The sequence below is a fragment of the Stomoxys calcitrans genome, chromosome 1 (assembly GCF_963082655.1).
Source record: "Stomoxys calcitrans chromosome 1, idStoCalc2.1, whole genome shotgun sequence".
In the NCBI taxonomy this organism is placed as follows: Eukaryota; Metazoa; Arthropoda; class Insecta; order Diptera; family Muscidae; genus Stomoxys; species Stomoxys calcitrans.
In genome coordinates, this window is record NC_081552.1 from 202,961,779 (window position 1) to 202,988,090 (window position 26,312).

General features: G+C 38.9%; 1 protein-coding gene across 6 annotated transcripts in view; it reads left to right on the forward strand.

Moving 5' to 3' along the window:
- Positions 1-21,561, forward strand: part of LOC106086586 (mediator of RNA polymerase II transcription subunit 13) — a 68,106-nt gene extending 46,545 nt beyond the window's left edge. For all 6 annotated transcript variants that reach the window (XM_013251322.2, XM_013251315.2, XM_013251317.2 and 3 more), the window contains exons 10-13: positions 69-4,902; positions 4,964-5,108; positions 5,193-5,302; positions 10,840-21,561. In XM_013251322.2, coding sequence (XP_013106776.2) covers positions 69-4,902; positions 4,964-5,108; positions 5,193-5,302; positions 10,840-11,223 — 5,473 coding nt within the window. In that variant the 3' untranslated portion in view covers positions 11,224-21,561. The remainder of the gene's footprint in view (positions 1-68; positions 4,903-4,963; positions 5,109-5,192; positions 5,303-10,839) is intronic.
- Positions 21,562-26,312: the final 4,751 nt, after the last annotated feature.

Below are 26,312 nucleotides of genomic sequence, written 5' to 3' on the forward strand. Positions count from 1 at the left end.
TTACGTTGCTTTTACGGGGTTCTTTCACTTTTTATACTAATTCGTTCGTTGTTATTGTAACCTTTTAGGGCAAATCATCCTGTCAAACGTTTCAAACCCAATGAAATCTCTAAGCAATGTCGTGTACTACGCACAAAAACTCTTTATGAGGGACACACGCACATAAAGCCCCTAATGCCTTCACCGCGTTCCATATATGGAGATCGATTACTAGCAATTGATCCAACAGCGGCCGCCTTGGCATCGGCGACGGGAAGTAAATCAAATATGGAAGGTATTGGGGTTAGCGGTATGGGAAGCGGTGGTCTGGTTGGCATTGCTTCCAACGCAATGGGAAATAATCAAATGACCAACAACAGCAACATCAATGATACGCCCAGCGTAAATATTGGAAATAGTGAAACTGCTGCCGGTGGGAGTATTTTTGAAGAGTTGGATATTAAAACCGAAGTTGCTTCGGCTGTGGGTGCTTCATCGACATCACCTTGCAAAGATTCAAAAAGTGGTATTGGTGGGAATCTATTTACTGTGGAAGGTCTTAATCCATCGCCCAATGACTTGGAGCAATTGTTTGAGACATCCTCAAACGATGAATGCGGGAGCGTTCAAATACATACTCCACCAGACTCCAATAATCCCTCTAATGGATGTGCTATTACAACCAACACCATTGAAGAGCTGAAACGTTCCACTAATTCGGTTTTGGTTGGAGCAGCCGTTAGTGTCCAAGGCAGCAATGCTGCCGTCATTGCTGCTATACAAAATTGTAACAACGTTTCAAATACGACCAATACGTCTGGACTGGCTTCATTGAATAATAGTGCGGGTAGTATGTCTGGCGTTGGAGGTGGGAATTCTGGCGCCAATACAATACAAGTTGAAGATCTAACGAAAATGTTTCCCACGCCACCATCACATGAACAACATCATCCGAATTCCAGCCCATGCCAAATGGATATACAAATGAACGACATATCTGTGATAACACCCGCAAATATGCTGAGCCAAACGCTGGACACCGGTTTGGGTATAAGCGCCATGGTAAAGGTTAAACAGGAGTATTCAGTTGAGTTGGGAAGTCCAGTCGAGCAGCCAATAGAGGATTGGTCCTATGTTTTTAAGCCGCCAGCACAAGCAAAGTTTGAGGGTTCATCAAAATATGCTCCATTGACAAATTTGCCAAGTCAGTCCTTGGCTCCTTTGGTAATGCCCACAAATTGTCGATATAAGCCTTCTTGGCAGCAGCCGCGAAATACTCACCAACAACAACAACAACAACAACAACAGCAGCAGCACCAACAACATATGCAGCAGCAACAGCAACAACAACAGCATCTTCAGCAACAGCAACATCACCAGCAATTACACGAATTACTTTCCGCAGCACCACGAACACCTTTGCAACAACCCCGTACACCATTGGGCCCAATGTCCTCATCACCCATGCACACTACGGTGCCTACTCCACTAAGTAGTGGCGGTGGCGGTGTAGGCGGAAGTAGTCTTTTGCTGAACCAGTTGAATTGCCCACAAGCTGCCTTGACGAATACTCCGCCAACAATGCAGCAATTAATGCAACGCACCGGCATGTCACCGATTTCACCGGCCAACCACGTACCCTTCCCACACACAAGTCCCATGATGCAGCAGCATAGACAAACACCCATACATCCCCCGCCACCCTACGAAGTTGCCGTAGCCAGTCCCGCCTTATCAACGGCTTCATCGACGCCAGCATATCTCAATAAACAATATCATTCACAAGAACCTCCACAAACACCACAAAGCGTAAACAACCATATGCAGACAATAGGTGGTCCACCCAGCGTTCAGGGCAATAATAGAGATGCGTCCAATTCGGGTTTCTATGCGCCAACTAACAATACTAATTCCATTCTTCAAGAGCTGCCAGAAGTTAGTTCGGTAATTGTCAATATCCTCCTGTACGATACCGCTTTGAACGTTTTTCGAGACCATAACTTCGACAGCAGTACCGTATGTGTGTGCAATGCGGATAATCAACGTATTGGAAATATACGGGGCTCCGATTCGGGTGTATATGTTCCTCTGCCGGGAACAACATTCAATCCAACATCACCTTCTTTGTCGACGTCCAATGCATTACGTGCTTTAAGTGCCTTTGGTTCGGTGGTAGGATCATGTGGTATTGCCGGCGGGGCTCTGGGAGCAGTTGGTGGCATTGCCAATTCACTGGATTCTCCCGCATCAATAGCTGGAGCTGGCTCCAGTTCTTCAACAACACCGTCGACAGCTACTCCCGCCAACAATAATGCTCAGCAGTATATAACCGGTTATGTAGATGACGACGCTGTCGAGTGTACTTGCGGCTTCAGTGCCGTCATCAATCGTCGTTTAGCTGGCAAGGCAGGTCTCTTCTATGAGGATGAAATGGAGATAACTGGCATAGCCGAAGATCCCGGACGTCATAAGAAACATTCCCTGCTGACTTTAATAACCACCTTAACCTCCAAAGCGAACAACAACAACAACAATTCCAACGCAAACAATAACAATGCCATCTCCAACGCCAGCAGCAGCATTATAGACAAATCGTCAGAACAGATTGCGTTCGCAATATTTGATCTGCTACTGGAACAATGTTCCATCATACAAACATCTAGCAGTGCCATTCACCGTGCATTGCAACGCCATCGCAGAAAGCTGTCGAAAAAGTCGCAAAAGCCCCAATCTGTAGCGGCAATTGTAAATATTTTGGAATACATCGACGCAAATGATATTGTTGCATTGGCTTTGGAGCAGGCCCGCCTTGCCTTTGACAGTAACCGTATGGACATAATGGAGCAGCAAATGGTATCGTTCTCATCACATCGAAAAACATCCAATAACATACAAGTGGCTTTGGCTCTGACAGGGCGCCTAAATGTGCATAAATGGCCTTATATACCCGTCGGATTCTCCCGTAGCAATAAAGACATTGTTTCCACAATGAAATCCATTCAACCTATGCTACAAAATGCATTCCATGCCAAATCTCGCACCGCTGCCGGTTCCAGAGATGCCACGTATACAGTAAGTGGTCCTCTTACATGGCGGCAATTTCATCGTCTCGCTGGTCGAGCATCTGGCCAATGTGAGCCACAGCCCATACCATCGGTTATTGTGGGTCACGACAAAGATTGGATATCGGTGGCGCCTCTGGCCATTCATTACTGGGACAAATTCTTATTGGAACCATATTCCTATGCCCGCGATGTTGTTTACTTGGTGATAGCGCCGGACAACGATTTCATTCTAAGCAAAACAAAAACCTATTTTAAGGAGCTAAGTACCACCTATGAAATGTGCAAACTAGGACGACACACGCCAATTTGTGGCTGGAATGGTCTGTTAAGTGTTCAACAAAGACCTGCGTCAGAAAAGCCCTTTACTACATCGATGGATAATTGGCTAAAAACTCTGGAAGATAGCAAATTGGCCGAGGAGATGCGTTTGTATGCATATGCTTTCCAGCATCAATTGGCTCCTTATCTCAGCAGGGTACCAAACGATAAGACTTTACTTAATCCACCGGAGAACCACAGCAGATGCAATCAAGGTTACAGTACATCAACGTCAGCATCATCAGCATTTTCGTCCTCATCGACGTCCACAGCGTCATCGTCCTTTATGTCGGGCGGAGGTAATAACTCAAACACAACTGGAACCGACAATGTACCGCACGGCACAAATGCATCAAGCGGAGATCATTCGCAACCTGCGGATAATAACGAACACTCGCAGCACGCTACAACATCAAACAGTACAGATTCGCAGACCAATGCACCCGAGGCCAAACCAGCTGACATTAAGCCCGATGTAAAACCTCCCCTAATACTAGGAGATCCATTGGGAGTGGCCGAGTGTTTGGAGGAAGTAAATCCCTCCGCTATAGTTCTCTATGTTGTCGAACCGTTTACATTCCGCTCCGATTCCCCCGAACTGGAACGAATAGCTTGCATTGCACTGCTGCGAATGTATACAGAATTGTTGAAGATGATACCCGACTCTGTTAGATCTCACATAAATATACAAATAATATCTTTGGAATCCATACTAGAACTTGGACGGTCGAGAAATCGAAAACGATTCTCCGACGAAATTAAATGTCTAGCCCTAAATATATTCTCGCAATGCAAACGCCATATGGTGCATGCCCAGGCAGTTAAGAGTTTGACTGGTTTTGGTACGGCAGCCAATGTGGAAGCTTTCCTCAAGACCAAAGATGATAAGAATAGAAAGGCATACAAAATGTACACTCCGCCCTATATTCTGGCGCCAATGCATGAGAAAAATGAAAAAACCGATTTCTCTCGCGCTGCCTGGGGCGGCATGCGCGGTAGTCCAAACGATCAAAAGTATTCGGTCATGTACTGTAACTATTGTCTAAGCGAAGATCAGTCCTGGCTACTGGCCACCGTAACGGACGATCGTGGTGAAATGTTGGAAAAAGTGTGCATTAACATCGATGTGCCTAATAGAACTAGACGACGTCGAGCTCCAGCCCGCCGAATCGGCCTCAACAAACTAATGGATTATATATTGGGTCTCATATCGCAAACAACACAAACATGGCGTTTGGTTGTTGGTCGAATAGGACGCATTGGCCACAATGAATTGAAGTCATGGTCATATTTGTTGGGAAAACAAAATTTACAAAAGGCCACCAAACAACTAAGAGATATGTGCAAACAATGTCAATTGATAAATCCACCTACAATTCTGAGTGCCTGTTTGGTAACCTTGGAACCAGATGCAAAATTGCGAGTAATGCCAGACCAATTTACACCCGATGAGAGATTTTCTATACAAAATCCCTTGTCGACACCTCAGGATGTAACATGTACTCATATTTTGGTGTTTCCCACAAGTGCCGTATGCTTGGTAAGTAGAGACTTCAAACAATTTCTTCCAATGAATGATGACAATTACCTCTTTCCTTTAGTCATTCACACGCCAATTCCCCAATGAACCCCAAGTGGACCTCGACGAGGATTTCATTAACTTTGGCAATGATGAAGACGAGAACGAGGTCTTTAAAGACGCCGATTTGGATGATTTGCTAGGAACATGGGATAACGGTGGAACAGGTAAAAATTCATACCAAAGAATGAATGTTTAGTGTAATAAACTTCATATGTTGTTTTTGTCTTTTTTGTTTCTTTTTTTTAAAGGACGTGGCATGTCCAATCATAATAGTCCCGATCGCATGGAAGACAATCGTAGTTGGCAAAGTGTTGGAGGCAATAACTTTAATTCGAACCAACATCAGGATATTGAAGAGGTAAGTAAACTTAGAATCGACTACTACTTGCTTGATAAAAGCAAATAAAATGTTGAAGGAGGCGGAATTTATTTGTTATATCCGCCATTGGTAGTATCCTGAAAATTAAAAACTATAATTGCCACAAATTACTTATTAACATTTAAAATAATTAATTTATGTTAGATGGAATAACTGAAGGCGTCTAGTATTGATTGCTAGCCGAATTTCTGAAAGACTATTGTTTTGTCCTAGAATAAAAGAAGTCTATAGGTTAGGTTAGATTTTTTTCTTGTAACCAACACGCAGGGGATGTTCTCTATATATGCAGAGCACCGTGTCAGCAATAAGGAATTTTAAGGATTGGAGGGGGTTCGATGGTTCGATCAACTGGCCAATCAATTACCATCGGGTGTGAATTCCTGCCAAGTCTAGTATTGCTGGTGAACATCCTAACGTCAGGAATAAGAAGAGGGATATCCCTTGACCACACGTCATGAACGTAACGATAGAGCAGCAAAACGCTACCCACATTCTGACGATGTTCAAGAGAAGCCATAAAGTTGAATACACTACTGTCTCCAATCAAAACCATCGCTCTCCGCAGAACCTGGTCAAGTAGCACCAAGGGTGACTTTAGAGCTCCTGCCCATGTATGAGAGTTATATTCCATTCTCGGGCTGATGTAGGTAGTATAGATATTAAGAAGATCAGGAGAGATGAAATACTTCTTGCACCGCTTAAGAAATCCCAAACACTTGAATGCTTCATTCGACACTTCGAATTAGTGTTTTGACCAACGGACATCACACTGTATCTTCATACCCACAGCGATCCCATGGCAACTGGTTGTACGCATCGGATTGAGCCGATGGAATCTTCATCGGCAAAGGCTGCCGCCTCAGTGTACGTGTTCGTCCTTTTTCGTTCGCCCCGGAGTGCCTTCTCCGCACCCTTCTGGTCCGTGCCGGGATTGAAAAGAACCCCGGATTCGGTTTTGTCCGGTTTGCCAGAAACGCCTCCATCATCGTTCGGTATCGGTGAGGTGTAACGGATGCATGGAGTGGGTACATTTCCGATCTTGCTCTTGTCTTACGTCACACTGATTATGTCGCAAGGTGCTGTGCAAACATAGCCAGCATTGGGTCACAAGTGTCGCCGTCAATCCCATGGCAGCCGGATGTACGCACCGGATTGACCCGGTGTAACCCTCATCGGCAAGGGCTACCGCTTCAGTGTACGTGTTCGTCTTTTTTCGTCATGGGAAAGGCACATCCCGGAGTGCTTCTCCCCACGCTTCTGGTTCGTGTCGGGATTGAAAAGAACCCCGGGCCCTGGTTCTGTTCGCTTTGCCAGAACCGCCTCCATCATCGGTCGGTGCATGAAGTGGGTACATTTCCGATCTTGCTCTGGCCTCACTTCACTACGGGAGTATAGTCATACTGGATATGTCGCAAGGTGCTGTGCGAACATAGCCAGCAGCCAACAGCGATCCAGAAGACAAAGCTGACCAACACCTGCAGCTTGCACAGTTGTCACGGATACAATGTGCTACGTAAGTATCGTTTGAGGAATGGAGGTGGGGGATTGGCCATTCCGTGCAATAAAGACCCATCTCGCTTGCGCCTGGCGCTAGTGACCCCTACATGGAGTGCATGGGGATAGCAGTCAGGGCCGGTACTGCCTAGATCGAGCTATACAACGTGTACATACCGCGGGTTGGTAGCTGTGTGCCGATTAATGGCCATGCTTACAACCTCGACACAAGTGGGTTACTATCTGGCCATAATCGTCTGGTTCTAGGGGACTTTAATGCGCATCACACTTCATGGCATTCTCCTCTAGGTAACGACCAGCGTGGCATAGCTTTGCAGCAACTCGCCAGACATTTCCATTGCATTCTCTGATCTCGTGGGTGACGTATCCTGGCAAGCCGTCATCTCTTTGGGGTGAGACCACCTCCCCATAATTCTCACCATCGACCGACCACCCGACTTCATAACCTCTGATCGCCGGACGTTTATCAATCAGAAGAAGGCCAATTGGGCTGGCTTCAAAGAGTATACCAATCGTCGCTTCAGTGAACTGCCACCCCCCTCGGATGTGCTAGTGGCCGAGAGGAAATTCCGAGACATCATTAACGCAGCAGCCGCTCGCCTTATACTAGCCGGTCGAATACCCCAGGCAGTGGTACTCTCAGACGAGCGTGATGGGATTCTTGGAATGGACCCTACTAACCCCAGAATCAGCGAGCTGAATCTGGAAATAAACATGGTAGTCAACGAACATAAGCAGAATTTGTGGCTGGAACACTTGGAGCAACGTAATTTAGGTACCGGTTAAGGCAAGCTGGGGTTTACTGTTAAGTCACTCTCGAACCTCGGTAAACGGGATGACAGGACCTAAGTCACTTTTGGTGAGATAACCGCGACAGATTCGATGTGATGCGCCAGGTTGTCCAACCGCTCATTTGTTGTGCATCCCCAGAGTGACTGGGCTATGAGGAGAACTATTCGCCGTATTTGTGGCCTCCGATCTGATGAACAGCCATCACAATTTACCGTGGGCAGGTTACGAATGTCATCCGTGGCGCCAAATCATCTAAAGCGTTGCACTGATGCTGAAGAATCTGGATCTACATGGTTTTGAACCTGTCTTTGAACACTTTTCTAGTTCCCGATGTCTGAAAAATGGTCAGAGTGATCCCACTACTGAAGCCTGGAAAGGACCCTAATTTGTGGGAGTCGTACAGATCGGCTTTCCTTCTCACACCAGTAGCCAATACGCTTGAGGCACTACTCCTCCTGAGCCTAGAGCCTCTTTTCCCCGAGCATCAACATGGATTTCGAATACATCATAGCACAACAACTGCTTTGCATGCCATACCGCACACTTTGCCGTGGCTTCAATCAGCCCAGGTCGTGTTATAGACCGCCCGTCCTCGTGGCACTGGACCTATCGAAGGCATACGACATGGTCAGCCATGACAAACTTTTTGAGGACATTGTCAACACGTCTTTCCAGCCAGGGCTTAAACGCTGAGTTGCGAATTATCTGTGTGGTCGCTAGTCGTTTGTGGAATTTAGGGATACGAAGTCGAAGCACCATATAGTGAAACAGGGATTTCCCCAAGGCGGGGTGAAATCTTCGGCACTGTTTAACCTCCACCTATCCTCCACTGGACGAAGGCCACCGTAGCGCAGAGGTAAGCATGTCCGCCTGGGTTCGAATCCTGGTGAGACCAGAAAAAGATTTCAGCGGTGGTTTTCCCCTCCTAATGCTGGCAACATTTGTGAGGTACTATGCCATGTAAAACTTCTCTTCAAAGGGATGTAGCACTGCGGCATGCCGTTCGGACTCGCCTATCATTGAACTTGAATCGAACTGCACCTATTGATATGTGAGAAGTTTGCCCCTGTTCCTTAGTGGAATGTTCATGGGCAAAATTTTGCATTTTTATCCTCCACTGGACACTCAACAGAATCAAGCAGACGAAAGATAGAACACAACACACTGCTACAACAACATGCGCAGAGCATCTGACTACTCAATGTTTATACCATCGATAGATATTAACGATTGTGTGAGACAAGAAAAAGCAGTTCGTCTTCTGTGCGTTCAAGTCTACTCTGTTCATTCTACCCCACTGGGAGAGAGTTTCTTCTATAATGCGCCTCCTGTCCACAATTTCTTGAGGACTTGGCCTATGGTCGAATGAATATGGATGACACAGACTATTGTCATCGGCAAATGAGTAGACTGGATTCAATAGACCAATAGACTGGATTAAAAGTCACCCAATAGATCGTCAATGAAAAAAAACTCATCGGATAAGAACCCAACTACAACAACTCGTAAAGTACGATCTCTGAGAAAGCCCGATATAAATCGAACGAAGTTATACGAAGATAAGCAAAAAATAGGCTTCTGTGACAAGGAAGGTTGGTGGGAACTCTGCAAACCAGAAAGAGATTTTCTCAGCCGGAGTTTACTGCAATCAAGCAAATTAGTCTACAATGACAAGAGCAATCCCATGGCAGCCGGTTATACGTACCGGATTGACCCGATGAATTCCAAGGGCTGCCTCCTCAGTGTAGAAAACAATAAAACAACAACAATAATGAGAAGAGAACAAAGTTGGTAAAAGGAATCCAGACAGAGAAAAAGGTGTTTATGCGCGTCTATCTGTAAATGGTTCCAGAAACTAAAAATAGCCAACACCTTCGCCTGCAAAAGGATTATATATGGTTCTTTAATTTAAAACTTAAAAAAGGTCATCGACCCGTAGCGCCTGTTCAACATGGGCCTGTCCATAGATTTACCAAGGGCATGGGGGTCAAACATAAAAAATTAAGTCCCTCCCTGGAATGTCCATCATTTCAATCACACTGTAATTGGGAGGCATCTGCAGTTTTATAGAAAATAGAGGAGTGTCCGAATTTAAAAGTGCAATAGCTTCACACTGAGAATGGTATTCGGTAATCATTTCTTGGATTTCTTTTCGTCGTCCCTAAGATAATTCCCGAGGCGGCCGACAATTTCTTCAAGTTTGACATACTACGGGTTTAGAACTAGGGGACTGAACGTTTACCCAAAATAGCGAAACCTGCTTGTTTACGAAGATGTCGAAGGTGGGTCTATTCAAAGCTTCACTTTTCTCAACAGAACGGTTTCGATATATGACAAGGGGTTGGAGATTGAAGTGTATGTGTCTCATTCTGGAACGTACTGAGAAGGCTCATAATCGGGGGAATACGGATCGTTGGAAGACGATGCTTATATTGAAGACGGATACCTTTCGGTATCATTATGGGACACGGAACTAAGGGTGCATATCTACTGCCTATAATTTAGTGGTTAAATAAATAATACAACTTTTGGTTTGGTCATGTGCTAATTTGGCACATAATAAGCACAAAGTTAATTTTTGTCCAATTATGGGAACAAAAATGTGATTTTTTTAAAATTCTTGTTTTATTTTATGAAATAAATACTTCGATGTCTTATTTTTAGCCTAGTTTCTTGAAAATAGGCGAAAATTTGTTATTTACGATAGGTAAAACTCGCAAATATTTGTTCGAATGGGATTAATCGATAACGGATGTCAAAATGTGAAACTCGATCGTAATAAGTCGATTGCAGATGCGAGAACTAGGCCCCAGATTTTAACCAACTTAGAATCGTGGGATGTAGAACGATTAGGTCTTTTGTGGGTGGGACATTTCTGTATTTAGAGCGCATAAAAATCCGATAGCTGGCTTTAATATATTTCCTCCATAGTTTTATGGGGTGCATTATAAACCGCAATCTTTTTTGTTGCATATGTATTGAAGTTAATTTTTTTCATAGATTTGTTCTTCACAGGTTTTTCGAGGCTACCCGAAAGATTTTTTGAGCACACAAAAAGCCGGTTATCGGCATAGGTGTCTGCCCATAGTGGCATGAGATGGATTATAATTCGCACCCTCTTTTCAACCTAGCCTAACTTAATATAAAAATACTGCAGTTTAAATTTGTATTAAAAAAAATTGTTTTGTGTTTTTTTGCATTCATTATAGGTTGGTCAAATAAATCAACAACCGTTAGCAGTGGGTTATATGGTTTCTACAGCACCTACCGGTCGAATGCCAGCATGGTTTTGGTCAGCTTGTCCACATCTCGAAGACGTGTGTCCGGTATTTTTAAAAACCGCCTTACATTTACATGTACCGAACATACAAATCACTGACGATATACTCAATTCAACAAATGCCCATTCTTCGGCTACCGATCATCCACTGGACTCAACACTGACAGCTGATGTGTTGCGTTATGTCCTCGAAGGCTATAATGCACTATCGTGGTTGGCCCTAGACTCGAATACCCATGATCGTTTATCATGTTTGCCCATCAATGTGCAAACACTGATGGACCTGTACTATTTGACAGCAGCAATTACTTAAATAGGAACCGAGTGAGAGGGAGAAACAAAAAGCATGAACGAACTCTTTGTGTACACACTTACACTTACATATACTATATACATATTTATTTATATTGCATTTTGTATTTATTTTCAATGGTTATATTTCTTATTTTTTGAATGCCAATGTTTTACGCATTATGTTAAATTTTAATCTGTTCTTTTGTTAGAAAAGCTTCCTTTTCTACAATTATCATTTTTGTACCACACACAACAACAACAATCATATTCTGTTTTAATTTCTGTGATAATCAGGAAAATGGGATTCAAACAGGAAATGCGAAAACTTTTTTCTTATGCATTAATTTAATAACGAAGTTTCTTCTTCTTAATTCTCCTAAAATCTACGCCCCCAGCGCCAAGTGCTAGTTTATTTTAATTATATTGGTATGTACATATTTTGTTAAATGGTGGGTTGGTGGGTGTGTGGGTGTTGAAATTTTTTACATTAATACACTAGCGCCCCCACTCCATTAACCCGTCGTCATTGTATATGAACGCCTAGAAATATATTTGAAAACAAAAAAAAAAAAAAACGTTATGAGAACAACTCTGTTAATGTTTTATATGCTTCCCATGTGTTTTTTCGAATTTTATTGGGCTTCCAATTGAATTCCATGTATATTGAAGACCAGACTCGTGACTTCACTTATATAAGTTGATGAAGATGGTGGCAGGAACATCATGCCGCCCTCCTCTCGCACTAATGATGTGTTTTTAAATTTCAGTTTATCATTTTATTCCACACATTTGATGTTTGTTAAAATTTTGTAATATTATGAATTGTACAGTGATATACATATACAACAAAATTAAATCTAAAAAAGCAATGGCCATTGTAATACAAATATTATAAAAGTATATAACAGGGTTGCACAAAATTAAAATTACCTTTACACTGGCGTTCATCACCAATTCGCACATTCACTTGTTCTCTTTGTTTCAGTCCTTGTTGATATAGCAACGAGTGAAACAAAAAAGGGAAAGCGCATACGCAGCATTTTTCTGTTTCAATTTAAGAGTTATGATAAAAGAAAGCCCTCAATCATACAGTTAAATAAATTAATTTTTACCGATAAAGATATACAAATTCCTAGAGAGGACTTTTCATTTTGATTTTGTGCATCTCTGGTGTATAACCAATCACACACACACACATTAATGTGGAGAAAATTGAAAAGAATTTCAAGCAAATGCATTGATGTATAAACTTTTTTATTTCCCTCTGCCAAAATGTAGCCTGGCAAAAGGAATAAGCAAACGACCATACATTTTTTTAAGTTATTGTCCCTAATGTGTAAAAAAAAAATCACAATTGTAATTATAGAAATAATATATTCTCTTTCAGATTTTTTTTTACAATATTGGTTAACAATACCAAAATTTTTCTGTTCAATTAATTTTTTGGTTACCATTTCGGTTCCCAATCATATACAATAATTTACTTAACACTTGCCTATGAAAGTTGAAAACCCCACTTCTAGCGAACAAATGAGAAACAGTAAGCCAGCCAGGCAGCCCCACACACACACTTGAATTAAAGTGTGCAGACTTCCTTGCGAGCGCCATTTTGTAAAATATCTCTCAAACCTTTTCATACTTCGCTGTTAATACCAAATAACTTTAACGCATTGCTCGGTTAGACTGAAATTGAGAAATGTCAAATGAAATGCAGGAAAAAACTTAACCTTTAGGTGTGGCTCGGCCCTCCAAATTTAACAAGCCCTTGAGTATAAATAAACAAATATTGCGATGCAGGGAACTTTATAACAACCAATATTTGGCACTCAATAGACACTTATGAAAAACACTCAATAGGCACTTATGTTTGTTTCGCATGCTACAACAAATATTAGTTACATATAACTTAAAAATTAAGTTATAACTTAGGTTGTAACTTAAAAATTTAAGTAATAATTTAATTTTTAAGTGGAATGCGAAACAAAAAATAAATCTTCTATTGAGGGTTTTTTTCATAACTGTCTATTGAGTGCCATATATTGGGACTTATGCAGTACGTCGAATGCGAATAGAGCGCTCTCTAATCGTCATGTCTTTTCATTTGTGTTGTACTTTTTTTATATACATGTATGTATGTTCGATGAAATAAAAACACGATTTAATCGAAAAGGTTGCATATTTATTGCAAAATCCATTTGTCATGTTAAATTTTTCGTACGTATCACACAATGTGCACAACTTTTAGCGTTGCTGTTTTTCAAATTGCATATATGTCTTATCGGAGGCCACCGTAGCACAGAGGTTTGCATGCCCGCTTATGACGTTGAACGCCTGGGTTCGAATCCTGGCGAGACCATCAGAAAAAATTTTCAACATTTGTGAAGTAGTATGCCATGTAAAACTTCTCTCCAAAGAGGTTTCGCACTGCGGCACGCCGTTCGCATTCGGTTATAAAAAGGAGGCCCCTTAACATTGAGCTTAAACTTGAATCGCACTGCACTCATTGATATGTGAGAAGTTTGCCCCTGCTTCTTAAGGGAGTGTTCATGGTCAAAATTTGCAATATATATGTCTTATCGTCTAATGACAGCTTAAACTGGTATACAGGGGGTCATTTACCGTATACGTGAACGAGTAAAATCGATCGAAATCTCTACTGTTAATTATGCACATCTTTATTTTTTAGAAGAGCATATTTTAAATCTAAGAACGCGGGTGATTAAAACGATCAAATTTATAAAAAAAAAATTACATTAGATTGTGTACAAAGCTGTGTAAAATCCATTAAATTCGATACGAAATGCAATTTGAAACGAAAGCGCACTCAATAACGTATGCGGTAATAAGGCCTCGAGAGTAGCTGACAGATAACGGTTTACATTCCGTCTATTTTGCCTATGAATCCATTCACAATAACTTTGCATATTGCCATCATCACAGATCATTTCAAACTAAAAACATTAACCACAATTCAAAATGAGACAATGTGGCGAAAATGCTGCATTCCATGTCTTCTATTATTCTCACCTAAAGGCTGGTACTACGTTCTTTTTTGCGGAAAAGTTTCCGAAAATCGTTCTTTCGGTGGTTTGACAAGGTTACCACATTTGATATTTTGCCATTTACATATAAAAATTAATATGACATCAAACAATTTATCAGCTGCTTACGTGCATGTGAACACACAAATGTGAGTGTGTGGGTCGTATTGAAATTCATGTATGTGTTGTAATTTTAACCAAAACCAACCCCTTCGTAATTAATATATAATGAAACACAAAAGAATTTAAAAAGACAAATTCAGCATTTATTTGTAAAAATAATTAGATTTTGTAGTATTTTCACTGTTATAAGCCAACTTTTGAAAAGCCTTTGTCAGCATCTTACACTTTTACGTTGTAATTGCAGACCAAAAGCACAACACATTCTTTCACAATCCTTTTTATTTGGTACAGATTCATTGAGTTGCTTGCTATAAAAGAAATTTTTATTTTTCTTTCGAGTATATGTATATTAAAAAAAACTGTTATTTAGGCATCCACAAACACTTTATTTTTTCCCACCCAGAGTAAATACATGTGAGCAACAAACACTCAGTTACAATTACAAGTTTGGCGATGGGGTTTATTTTGCGTAAGAATATGACTTGTTGCACAGCGACTGTGTTTGTGCTCTTAATTAGCTATATGAAAAAACAAGTTATGACGAAACGAACACATTTCGGCAAATTTTTCCGTTTGTTTTTTTTTATGGGGAGTTTCAAAGCGAAAACCGAATATAGTACCGGCCTTAACACTTGCAAAAGCGATGAACGCATAGCGAATGGTATGAATATTCTCCCTGTCGAACGATTGATCGTCCTATGCTTTTATGTGATTATTTTTTTTTTTTTGTGAAAGAAAGAAATATGAAAAAAATACTAGTTCATATTTTATCAACTAGAATTGTTTCACCCACTCTCTGGTTTTTACCACATTTTTACTACCATTTTTCTTCGTACTACTCCAAAAAAGCAACGAATGTTTGGGGAATGGGGTGAATAGTTTTTTATTTTAAGTGTGACATCTATATTTCATTGCTTGAAATGTAACGGTATTACAAAGTTTGTCAAGAAGCAATCGTCAAAAACAATGAATGAATTTAACGTAACAGTAATAGTTGCTGTTGTTGAATGCAAGTCAAAGGCAATGAACATATGAAAGCACAATAAAAGTGAATGGTTTTATTCTGTTCTATAGTAGCTGACCCAAATATTACCAATTCAAAACAACAATTTTTTTTTTGAAATATTTATTCAGTCTTATGGGTCGATTACGGATTGCAACCGAATTTGTTTAAGAATTTTTGATATGGAAGGTATATCTTAACATGGACCAATTTGGCTCATAATATACAATCCCAACCGTCCTACATAAATCGATGACAAGGATTAATGAACATTTTTGAGAACTCTACTACACTACTTGCATGCTTTTGCCCAGACAGACTATTCTTTAGTGGAAAGTCTAAAAATACGGTACCTTTATAGCACTAGTGTCAGTTTTATCAACAGAATACATAAATCATCAACAGAGAATTGTATAGATTTCTTAGGAGCATTTCGAGTAAGCTCTAACAAGTGAGAAAAAAATCAAATTCTAAGTGCACAAATGAAATTGTTAACGTTCGAGTTTGTACATTCTTTGATTATACATACTCTTGAATTTATCAAAAAAAAAAAGCTTTCCAAAAAGCATAACCTTGTCTTCTTAAATCGAAATAATTGCAACTTTTGCCTATAAACACTCTCCATTTTGTCAATTTCTGCGTGGTTTCTTTCAAGTCAAAAGTTTCAATCATAGCAACTATGCTGTTACAATACGGAAACCGTTGCGATTTTAAAGTTAGCCAGCAGCTGCAGGCACTTTTGTGTTGGCATATGGCAAAACTAGGGCAATCCGGATGTAAACCAATTATCTGTTAATCTAACTTAACATTCTGTACTGCAGCTACTCTCTAAATTGCCAAATTAACCGTTCTCAGGGACTACCTTCTACTTGCAAGCAAAACTTTGAATCAGTTTTAAGAGTAGGCAAACCAGAGCCATTGTTAATTTAGATCTGTAGATGATTAGTTCAAATAGTATGGTATAAATTGAGATTATTGCGCGAAAATCCAGCAACTTTTCATAACTTTTGATTATAAGAGTTGTGAAAAAAACAAAGAAATTAATCTCAAGTTGTTTTTAAGGACAAAGAAAAAGTGAAACCATAATGAAATACATATCTAAACATGTTGGTTTAAGTGAATATGGAACAATGTTATGAAAGGATTCGTTTATCATTTCAGATCAGTTTTAATATTAACCGAACAATTTTTTAAAAAGTCTCATAGAGTGTACTCTTCGTTCTAGTCACTTACTCTTTATACTTCCATAATACTCGGTTTCATCCCTTCGGTTTTTGCAATCACTTTAATTTCATATAACATAGTGTTTTATTTTTAATTTCACAACTTAAATAAAAAAGTTATTTTATTTCAATGCATTTGCTTGATAATCTACAGTGAAATTATTGTATCTATTTGTAAATAATTATATTTATATATACATAATTTAATTATTTTGAAAAATTATAAGTTCAATTCTGGAAGCAGCATCCAAACTAAAACTTTTGGATATTTCATAATTTTCTAATTTTGTTTTTGTTCGAAAAACCATTCAACACGCATTTACTTGATTTCATTTTTCCTTTCACCTATAGAAACATATGAAATGAAACGGCTAGTGATTAAGATTGCTAGACGCCTACCTCTCAATCTAACCTAACCTAAAAAAAACTTCTAAGCTTTCATTTCATGAAAAACAATGAAATTTTTAAACCGTTATTCATGTGATAAACTCAAATTGTGACTAGGAGCGAAAGTGAAACAAAAAACAATCACTCATAAGTCGGGGTACAACACACTGCTACAACAACAACTCTTGAGCCATTGCAAAAATATATTTTTGGCAGTTAAAAAATTGTTACGCCTCACAAACTTTTCATATGCTCACCACCATACGTTGAAAATCAATATTTTGATAAGTTGCCAACTAAGTGATTTTGACATGCAGTTGGCAAGGCATTGAATTACCGATTTCTGCTATGTGCTTAAAACTGCCGTCACACAGTGGGATAGCAGAAAATGGAATATCAAAAATATCTGCGGTTTGATGAGAACGGGTAGAAATAACTCTTTGAAATTTTGAACGGTTAGTATGAGGTGTTAACGTGTTCAAGGCCCTAGGAGGACTGGGCGCTCTTGGCAGGTCCCTAAAGTTGGCCACTATGGTATTTAGAAAATGTGTTCGGGCTGTAAAATCTTCATTTGTGTATTTCCAAAATTCCTATTCCTGCAATATTCTTTCGACTTTAATTTATTTTTGGTGTTGAATTTTTGTATTTACAAAGGCATTTTCGCTTCGATTTTGATTCCGATGCACCTGAATTTTTGTTTTTAGAAAACTAAAATTTTTCCCTTTTTGTTTTGTTTTAACACATTCATTCAATAGTAGTGGAAAAATTTCAGCTCAAAAGTTTTCAAAGAGTTATCTCCACCCGTCATCAAACAGCAGATTTTTTATTCGATCGATTCTATCCCATTGTGCGTCTTTTGAATGTTCACAAATAAGCTCTGGCAGATTTTTTTTAACTAGCTTTTTTTTCGATTCTAACCCATTGTGCGTCATTTGATTGTTCCCAAATAAGCTCTGGCGGTTATTTTATAGAAATCGTCTACAGAATCCATGGTATACAAGGTTTCTCCCAGTCACAACTGAAGTCCATGTTGTTAGGTTGAATGGTTAGCCCAATAAAATAGTACGATGAGTTCAAGGAGGCCCGTTTGACCGATTGAAAAATTTCACCAAAATTTTTTTTAATTATGAATTTAATTGATTATAATAAAACATTCAATGAATTAGTTGATTCATTTATACAATTAATTTAATCGGAAATTGTTTCCAAACAAAAATGTAATAGAAATTCTTTAAAAAACTAAATTTATAAGTGAATCTAAATATTTAAATTAAAATTGAAAAGTTGCAAAATTTTCAATCATTATACCATAGGATGGAGTATACTAATTTCGTCATTCTGTTCGTAACTCCTCGAAATATACGGCTGAGACCCCATAAAGTATATATATTCTTGATCGTCATGTCATTTTAAGTCGATCTAGCCATGTCCGTCCGTCTGTGTGTCGAAAGTACGCTAACTCTCGAAGGAGTAAAGCTAGCCGCTTGAAATTTTGCACAAATACCTTTTATTAGTGTAGGTCGGTTGCGATTGTATTGTAAATGGGTCAAATCGGTTCATGTTTTGATATAGCTGGCATATAACCGATCTTGAGTCTTGACTTCTTGGGCCACTAGAGGGCGCAATTCTCGTCCGATTTGAGTGAAATTTTGCACGTGGTGTTTTGGTATCATGTGCGCTAAGTATGGTTCAAATCGGACCATGTTTTGATATAGCTGCCTTATAAACCGATCTTGGGTCTTGACATCTTGAGCCTCTAGAGGGCGCAATTCTCATCCAATTTGGCTGAAATTTTGCATGAGATGTTTTGTTATGACTTCCAATAACTGTGCTAAGCATGATTAAAATCGGTACATAACCTGATATAGCTGCCGTATAAACCGATCTGGGATCTTGACTTCTTGAGCCTCTAGAGGCCGCAATTCTCATCCGATTTGGCAGAAATTTTGCACAACGGCTTCTCTAATGACCTTCAACATACGTGTCTTATGTGGTCTGAATCGATCAATAGCTTGATACAGCTCCCATATAAACCTATCTCCCGATTTTGCTTCTTGCCCTACAAGGGGCAATTCTTATCCGAATGGACTGAAATATTACCAATCATTTCATTTATGGTCCGCATCGGACTATTACTTGATATATCTCCAATAGCAGCTCCAACAGTTCTTATTCAATATTCTTTGCTTGCCTAAAAAGAGATACCTCTCATAGAACTCGACAACTGCGATCCATGGTGGAAGGGATAAAAGTTTCGGCCCGTCCGAACTTTGCATGCTCTTACTTTTTTTTATTCTGGATCAATTAAAAAATTAATCGAAAAATTTGAAAAAAATCAATATATTTTTTTAATTGAATATATAATATTTTCAATTGAAAATTTTTAAAATTAATTTTTTTAATGGTACTATCATGTTTGTGATTAATTTGCAGAAAATAGGAATAAAAATCGATTTTAATCACGATATTAAATGCTACAATAAATTTTTTAATTACAACTGTAAAAATCACAGTTTAAACTGTGATTGATACAGTTTTTAAAAAAGCTTAATTAAAAAAACATTTTATATTCAATTAAGAAAATGATTGATTTTTTTTTTTAATTTTCGATTAATTTTCAATTAAAAAAAATTATGGAAAATGTTAACAATTTTCAATTTTGACAAATTATTCATGGTGGAACCAAATGTTAAAGATTAGCCTATTATCATATTCCTAATTTCTAGATTCACTTATGAAAATATCTGGAAAAAAATTTTTTTCCATAACATTTTTAATTGAAAACAATTTTAGATTCAATAAAAAACTTGGTTAACTCGATTAATTTTTGAAAAAAAAAATTTTTCCATAACATTTTTAATTGAAAACCATTTTAGATTCAATAAAAAACTTTGTTAACTCGATTAATTTTTGAAAACATTTTATTTTCAATTTAATTTTTCATTGAATAAAATTTTAATTTCGCAATTAAAAACGAAGAGAAAAAATTGTAATACAAAATTGAAAGGAATTTCAGAATTGCAGCCCTTATGATTTCCATACAAAGATAAAAAAAAAATTGTAACTAAAAATTATAATAAAAAAAACAAATAATAATAATAAAAACATTATTATGAATACTACTTTCGCAGTTATATATATTTATCAATGCTATAGTATCTAAAGAAATAATATATTATCGTATATAAAAATTAAATTATTTCAATAAATTAAAAAAAAAAGTTTAGTACAATTAAGCCGAGAAAATACAGTTTTATATAAGCTAGAAATAGAAACTAAAAATTAACAAAAAAAAAAACAAAAAACGCAAAAAAATTCAAAGCATCTGCTAAACAACTTGTGTTATAAATGCAAAAATAAACAAACTAAAAATATTTATATATATACATATGTAAATGCTAACAATTAAGTGTTAACATTTTAACTAAAGCAACTTTTTAGAATAAATTTAAGCAATAATTCTAAGTTATTTTATTTTTTTATTATAATAAAGGTTTTTTTCTTTTGAAAAATAGGTTAAAGTTAAAGAAAACAAAAAGAAAAAGAAAAAAAAGTTCGCTACAAATAAAAATAATATTAACTATAAATACTTACATACTAAAATCTAGTATATCATTCTTGTTTTTTATACTTAAAAACAATAGAACATTAGAAGAGATCATGTTTTTATATTAAAAAAAAAAACAATAAACAAATACTTAAGAAAATATCAAAAGTATAAAAATTTATATTATTATTGAAAGAAGCAAACAACCAACCAACCAACTTAATATTAATGTGTCTCATACTACATTGTGTTTTTAGATTTAATTTCCTATTGTTTTTTCCGTCTTCTGCTGTAAATGTATCATCATATATATATATATATATATATATATATACATATATAAATATATTTTAATTGTAGCAAAATTTTGTTTTCAACTACATGTCTTATTTCTTTTTATAAATTTTCTTTTTATAAGCCAAGCCTAGTATATTTAATATACAAATCATTTATATATATCTACATACAGTTAAAATATATATGTACATATAACAAAATTCAAAAGTAGAATATAGAGAAAATCTAAAGAATATCGTCTTACTATTATTGTATAATTCTTTTGTTTTAAGTCAGCTAGCAAAAAGAGAGGAGTACGTACATATATAAGTAAAAACAAAATTAAAACAAATTCAAATTATGTATAATGAAACCATATTTATAAATCATTTGTTTGTTTTTTTTTTAATATTAAATATTGTGTTACACATAGGCATATGTACAAACCAACCAACCAACCATCAAAAGTATGTATATGCATATACAAATAAATAAGTATTTAATTGTAACTCAGCCCTCAACCAAGCAACACAACAAAAAATGTACATAATTAAAAAAAAACCGAAAAAACATAAAAAAATACATGATGGTATCTCTCTCTATCTACTTTTCTCGTCTCATACTTCATAAAAAAAAAATTGCGCATAGTTTTCATTTTATACAAACCAACAAACAAACAAAAGCACATATAAAATAATAATAAAAAAAATAATTATAATTGATTGTATTAATTACAAATAAAATATTATGTATTGCACACACTTTTGTTTTAATTTTTTTTTTATATTAAAATCGTGTCGCAGAGGCTAGCATGAAAGCCAGGCAGGGGTCTTATCAAGACATTCGATAATGTATAATTTTTTTGTATCGAGCAAATTGTCGATTGTCGATACGAAAACATATTTGAATCACGGCATTCGATCCAAATTAGGTAGCATTTTTACAGCGTTGCCAACATCAAAAACGCGAATTAAAATTAATGGGTCTGTTCGCGACACGGGATAACTATGAGCACTCCGACTTGTGTGGTGTCCATCGTTATCACGGCAAGCTTAACTGAAACGGATGGTGGAAAGCTCCGTTTCTATGCGGAGTAGCTGCAAATGCGGCCGCGGGCATTCAGCGATTTTCGAGAGGAGAGTCTCAGTGAGGAGTCTGGTGGCATTGGCTCTTAATTAAATACTGATTGCTTATGATACTCGAGACTGCCTTCAACTAACAAATGGCCAACATCTGCCTCTGTTCCCAGGTTAGGGGCGGCTGGAGGCGAGCGTTGGATTTTGGAGCTAGCGGCTCGCCACAACGAGGGATACGTGTGCAATCCCACAAAACCTATGCGGTTGGAGCACTGGGCCAGTAATCCGCCTCCGGAAAACTGAGAACTATTATGAGAAACAAAGGAATAGTAAAAACGGACCCCCCAACGTTGACGACCCACGCACACGAAAAAAGGACCATGATTTGCGGATCTGTACCTGGAATGTCCGCACACTTTATAGAGAAGGTTCAGTATACGCGCTGGCGGATGTATTAGAGAAGTACAAGGCAGATATTACCTTACCTTACAGGAAGTGCGATGGACTGGGAATGGCGTCACTACAACACCAAACGGTGACGAACTATACTAAAACGAGGCATGAATTTGGCTGCGGATTTGTGGTTAGTCGTAGACTGAAACACCTTTTCTCCAGCTTTACTCCAGTGGACGAGAGGCTACCCACAATCCGCATGAAAGGCAAATTCTTCAACATCAGCCTTATTTGTGCCCATGCCCCGACGGAAGACAAAGACGAGCAGACCAAGGATATTTTCTACGAGCGCCTATAGAGAGAATATGACCGCTGCCCCACCCATCGTTCTGGAAGATTTTAATGCGAAAATAGGGAAGGAAGACATTTTTGGCCCAACAGTCGGAAAGTTTAGCCTTCACGAGATAACGTCCAGTAATGGGTTGAGGCTGATAGATTTCGCCGCGGCAAAAAACATGGTAGTTAGTAGCACCAGATTTCAACATAAAAATATTCACAAAGCCACATGGCTGTCACCCTATCAAAACACGAGAAACCAAATTGATCACGTTGTAATAGATGGAAGGCATTCATCCAACGTGTTAGATGTACGATCGATCCGTGGATCGAATATAGATTCGGATCATTACCTTGTTGCAGCAAAGGTTCGCACCCGTTTCAACATAGCAAGGAAAGTACGATCTGACACTGCACGGAAGCTGGACATTGAAAAGCTGCAAACACAACAAATGGCAGCGGCATACTCCACTCGACTGACCCACCTGCTACATGAAAGCACTCCTTGTTCCGATGATATAATGGCGCAGTGGCAAACTATTGCCCACTCCATGGAAAATGCCGCGAAATCCGTACTTGGGTACCGGAAGCCTTCTCCAAAAAACCCATGGTACGAACAAGAGTGTCGAGTATCAGGTTAGGGGCGGCTGGCGGCTAGCGTCGGATTTTGGAGCAAGCGGCTCGCCACAACGAGAGATACATGCAATCCCACAAAACCCATGCGGTTGGGGCGCTGGGCCAGTAACCTGCCCCCGGAAAACTATGAGAACTACTATGAGAAACAAAGGAATAGTAACAAGTAAGAGCGTGCTAAGTTCGCCGGGGACGAATCTTATATACCCTCCGCCATGCATCGCATTTGTCGAGTTCTATGCGCAGTATCTCTTTAAAGGCAAATAAAGAATATTGAATAACAACTGTTATGCTATGGAGCTATATCAAGTTATAGTCCGATACAGACCATAAATAAATGCTGAACATTGTATAAGTCATTGTGTAATAGTTCGATTCATTCGGATAAGAATTGCGCTTTGAAGAGGCTCAAGAAGCAAAATCGGGAGATAGGTTTATATGGGAGTTGTATCAAGCTATCGATCGACTCAGACCATATTAGACACGTATGTTGAAGGTCATGAGAGAAGCCGTTGTACAAAACTTGTGCCAAATCGGATGAGAATTGCACCCTGTAGAGGTTCAAGAAATCAAGATCCCAGATCGGTTTATATGGCAGCTATACCTGGTTATGTACCGATTTATGCCAGTCGTTGGAAGTGATACCAAAACACCGCGTGCAAAATTTCACTCAAATCGGACGAGAATTGCGCCCTCTAGAGGCTCAAGAAGTCAAGACCGAAGATCGGTTTATATGGCAGCTATACCTGGTTATGTACCGATTTGCGCCCTCTAGAGACTCAAGAATTCAAGACCCAAGATCGGTTTATATGGCAGCTGTACCTGATTTGTGCCAGTTGTTGGAAGTGATACCAAAACACCGCGTGCAAAATTTCAGTCAAATCGGACGAGAATTGCGCCCTCTAGGGGCTCAAGAAGTCAAGACCCTAGATCGGTTTATATCGCAGTTATACCTGGTTATGTACCGATTTGTGCCATAGAATTGCGCCCTCTAGAGGCTCAAGAAGTCAAGACCCAAGATCGGTTTATATCGCAGCTATACCTGGTTATGTACCGATTTGCGCCATACTAGCGATTCACTGACCCACTTCAATCGTCGATATCTATCGACGGTATAGATATTGAACAGTCAGATGCTCTTAATGTTCTGGGCATGAAGATACAATATGATGTCCATTGGTCAAAACACGTATTCGAAGTGTCGAAAGAAGCATTCAAATGTTTGGGCTTTCTTAAGCGGTGCAAGAAATATTTCACCACTTCTGATCTTCTCAATATCTATACTACCTACATCAGGCCGAGGATGGAATATAACTCATATATGGGCAGAAGCTCCAAAATCATCCTTGGAGCTACTCGACCGGGTTCAACGGAGAGCGATGGTGTTGATTGGGGGCAGTAGGGTATCCAACTCTATTGCTTCTCTTGAACATCGTCGGAATGTGGGTAGCATTGTATTGCTCTATCGTTATTTTCATGGCGTGTGTTCCAGGGATATTCGTCTTTTTATCCCTGACGTAAGGATGTTCCCCAGGAATACAAGACTTGGCAAGAACTTGATTGGCCAGTCGACCGAACCATGCATTACCGAGAAAATTCATTTTTTGCCCGAACCATTCCCTGAAAATTGCGCCCTCTATAGGTGCTTATTTTTGGTAAGTTTTGCAAAGATTTAACTTTTGCGATAGTATCCATCGGAAAAATATCAATCGATATTCAGTCAAAAAATTAAATATCGATAGTGCCATCGATATTTGGCCAGCTCTAATACGACTACACCATCGTCAGTCGGAATAAGGGGGATTATAATTATTGTTTTATTTTATGAAATATATACTTCGAGTCCTAATTTTAGCCTAGTTTCTTGAAAATATACGAAAATTTGTTATTTACGATAGGTAAATTGCTGCGGGCAAAAACTGGCACATTTATTAGATAACGGATGCTATAATCCTAAAAAAGCGAAACTCGATAGGAATAAGTCGATTGCGGCTGCGATAATTAGGCCCCAGTTGGCACTGAGTGTTTCGAATTCAAACGACCCCACTTGTTTGTGTGAAAATAGTTTTATTGATTCAAATGACAAAAATCTGTGGAAGTAATTTAAATATTTTCCTCGATATGAGTATCTTTTGTTGTTGTAGCCACATTTGTATGTGGTGGTAGCGATTCTCGCCAAGCCAATAGGATGGATCACCGTAGGAGTGTTTTGGCCATTGGTAATCTAAAGTCGCTTGTCATATCAAGTATAACTGACACTCAGTTTTAAAGCAAGAGTCGGTGACGCCCGGCCACTCGATACCGCTGATTATCCATATACAAAGCATTCCACTATTCGTAACCTGTGGGTGCGCCTGGTAGTTTCCAACTGAACTTCTAGTGATGACGATGAACACCACACGAGAAACTTAGCTGCGAGTTACGGGGCGCGTCCACATCCAGCGGAGAGTCTCAGTGAGAGACCGGGTGGCAACGGCTCTTGCACATATACTGAGTGCCTATGATGCTCGTTATGACGAGGCGAGGTTTTTGCGCCTTTAAATAGCCAATGGCCACCCTGTTTCCGCAGCGATCGATCCGAAACGAGCTTGAAAATGTGGCAATAACAACAACCTCCTACTCGTTCGTAGGCAAAACTACATGCTGCCTACGGGCCTTTTATCGCGAATACCATCCCAATCACAATCTTGTGGATAGTCATCCACTGCCCAGAGATATCAGGGTGGATCTACATGATAAAGAGCGTGATGTTCACCGATACAAGTGAGAACCTCTAGGTCACGCGGCGTTTCAAGCGAGTCTAGCGGTGAACAGCAATCAAGTGAAAGCAGTCCTTGGAGATCAACTGCAACCTAACTACCCAGCTAATTCTACTCGACTTTGGATCAGATCCCTCAGGACACATCAAAGCTAAGTCTAAGAATTTCTAGATTGGACAGGAGCCATCAGACGAATTGATGAAACGCAACATACTGCTACAACAACAAAAACAAAAACATTTGACAGGTACTTGTGATATATAAATGACATAGCAGCCATGTAAAAACTTCTCCCCAAAAAGGTGTTGGTT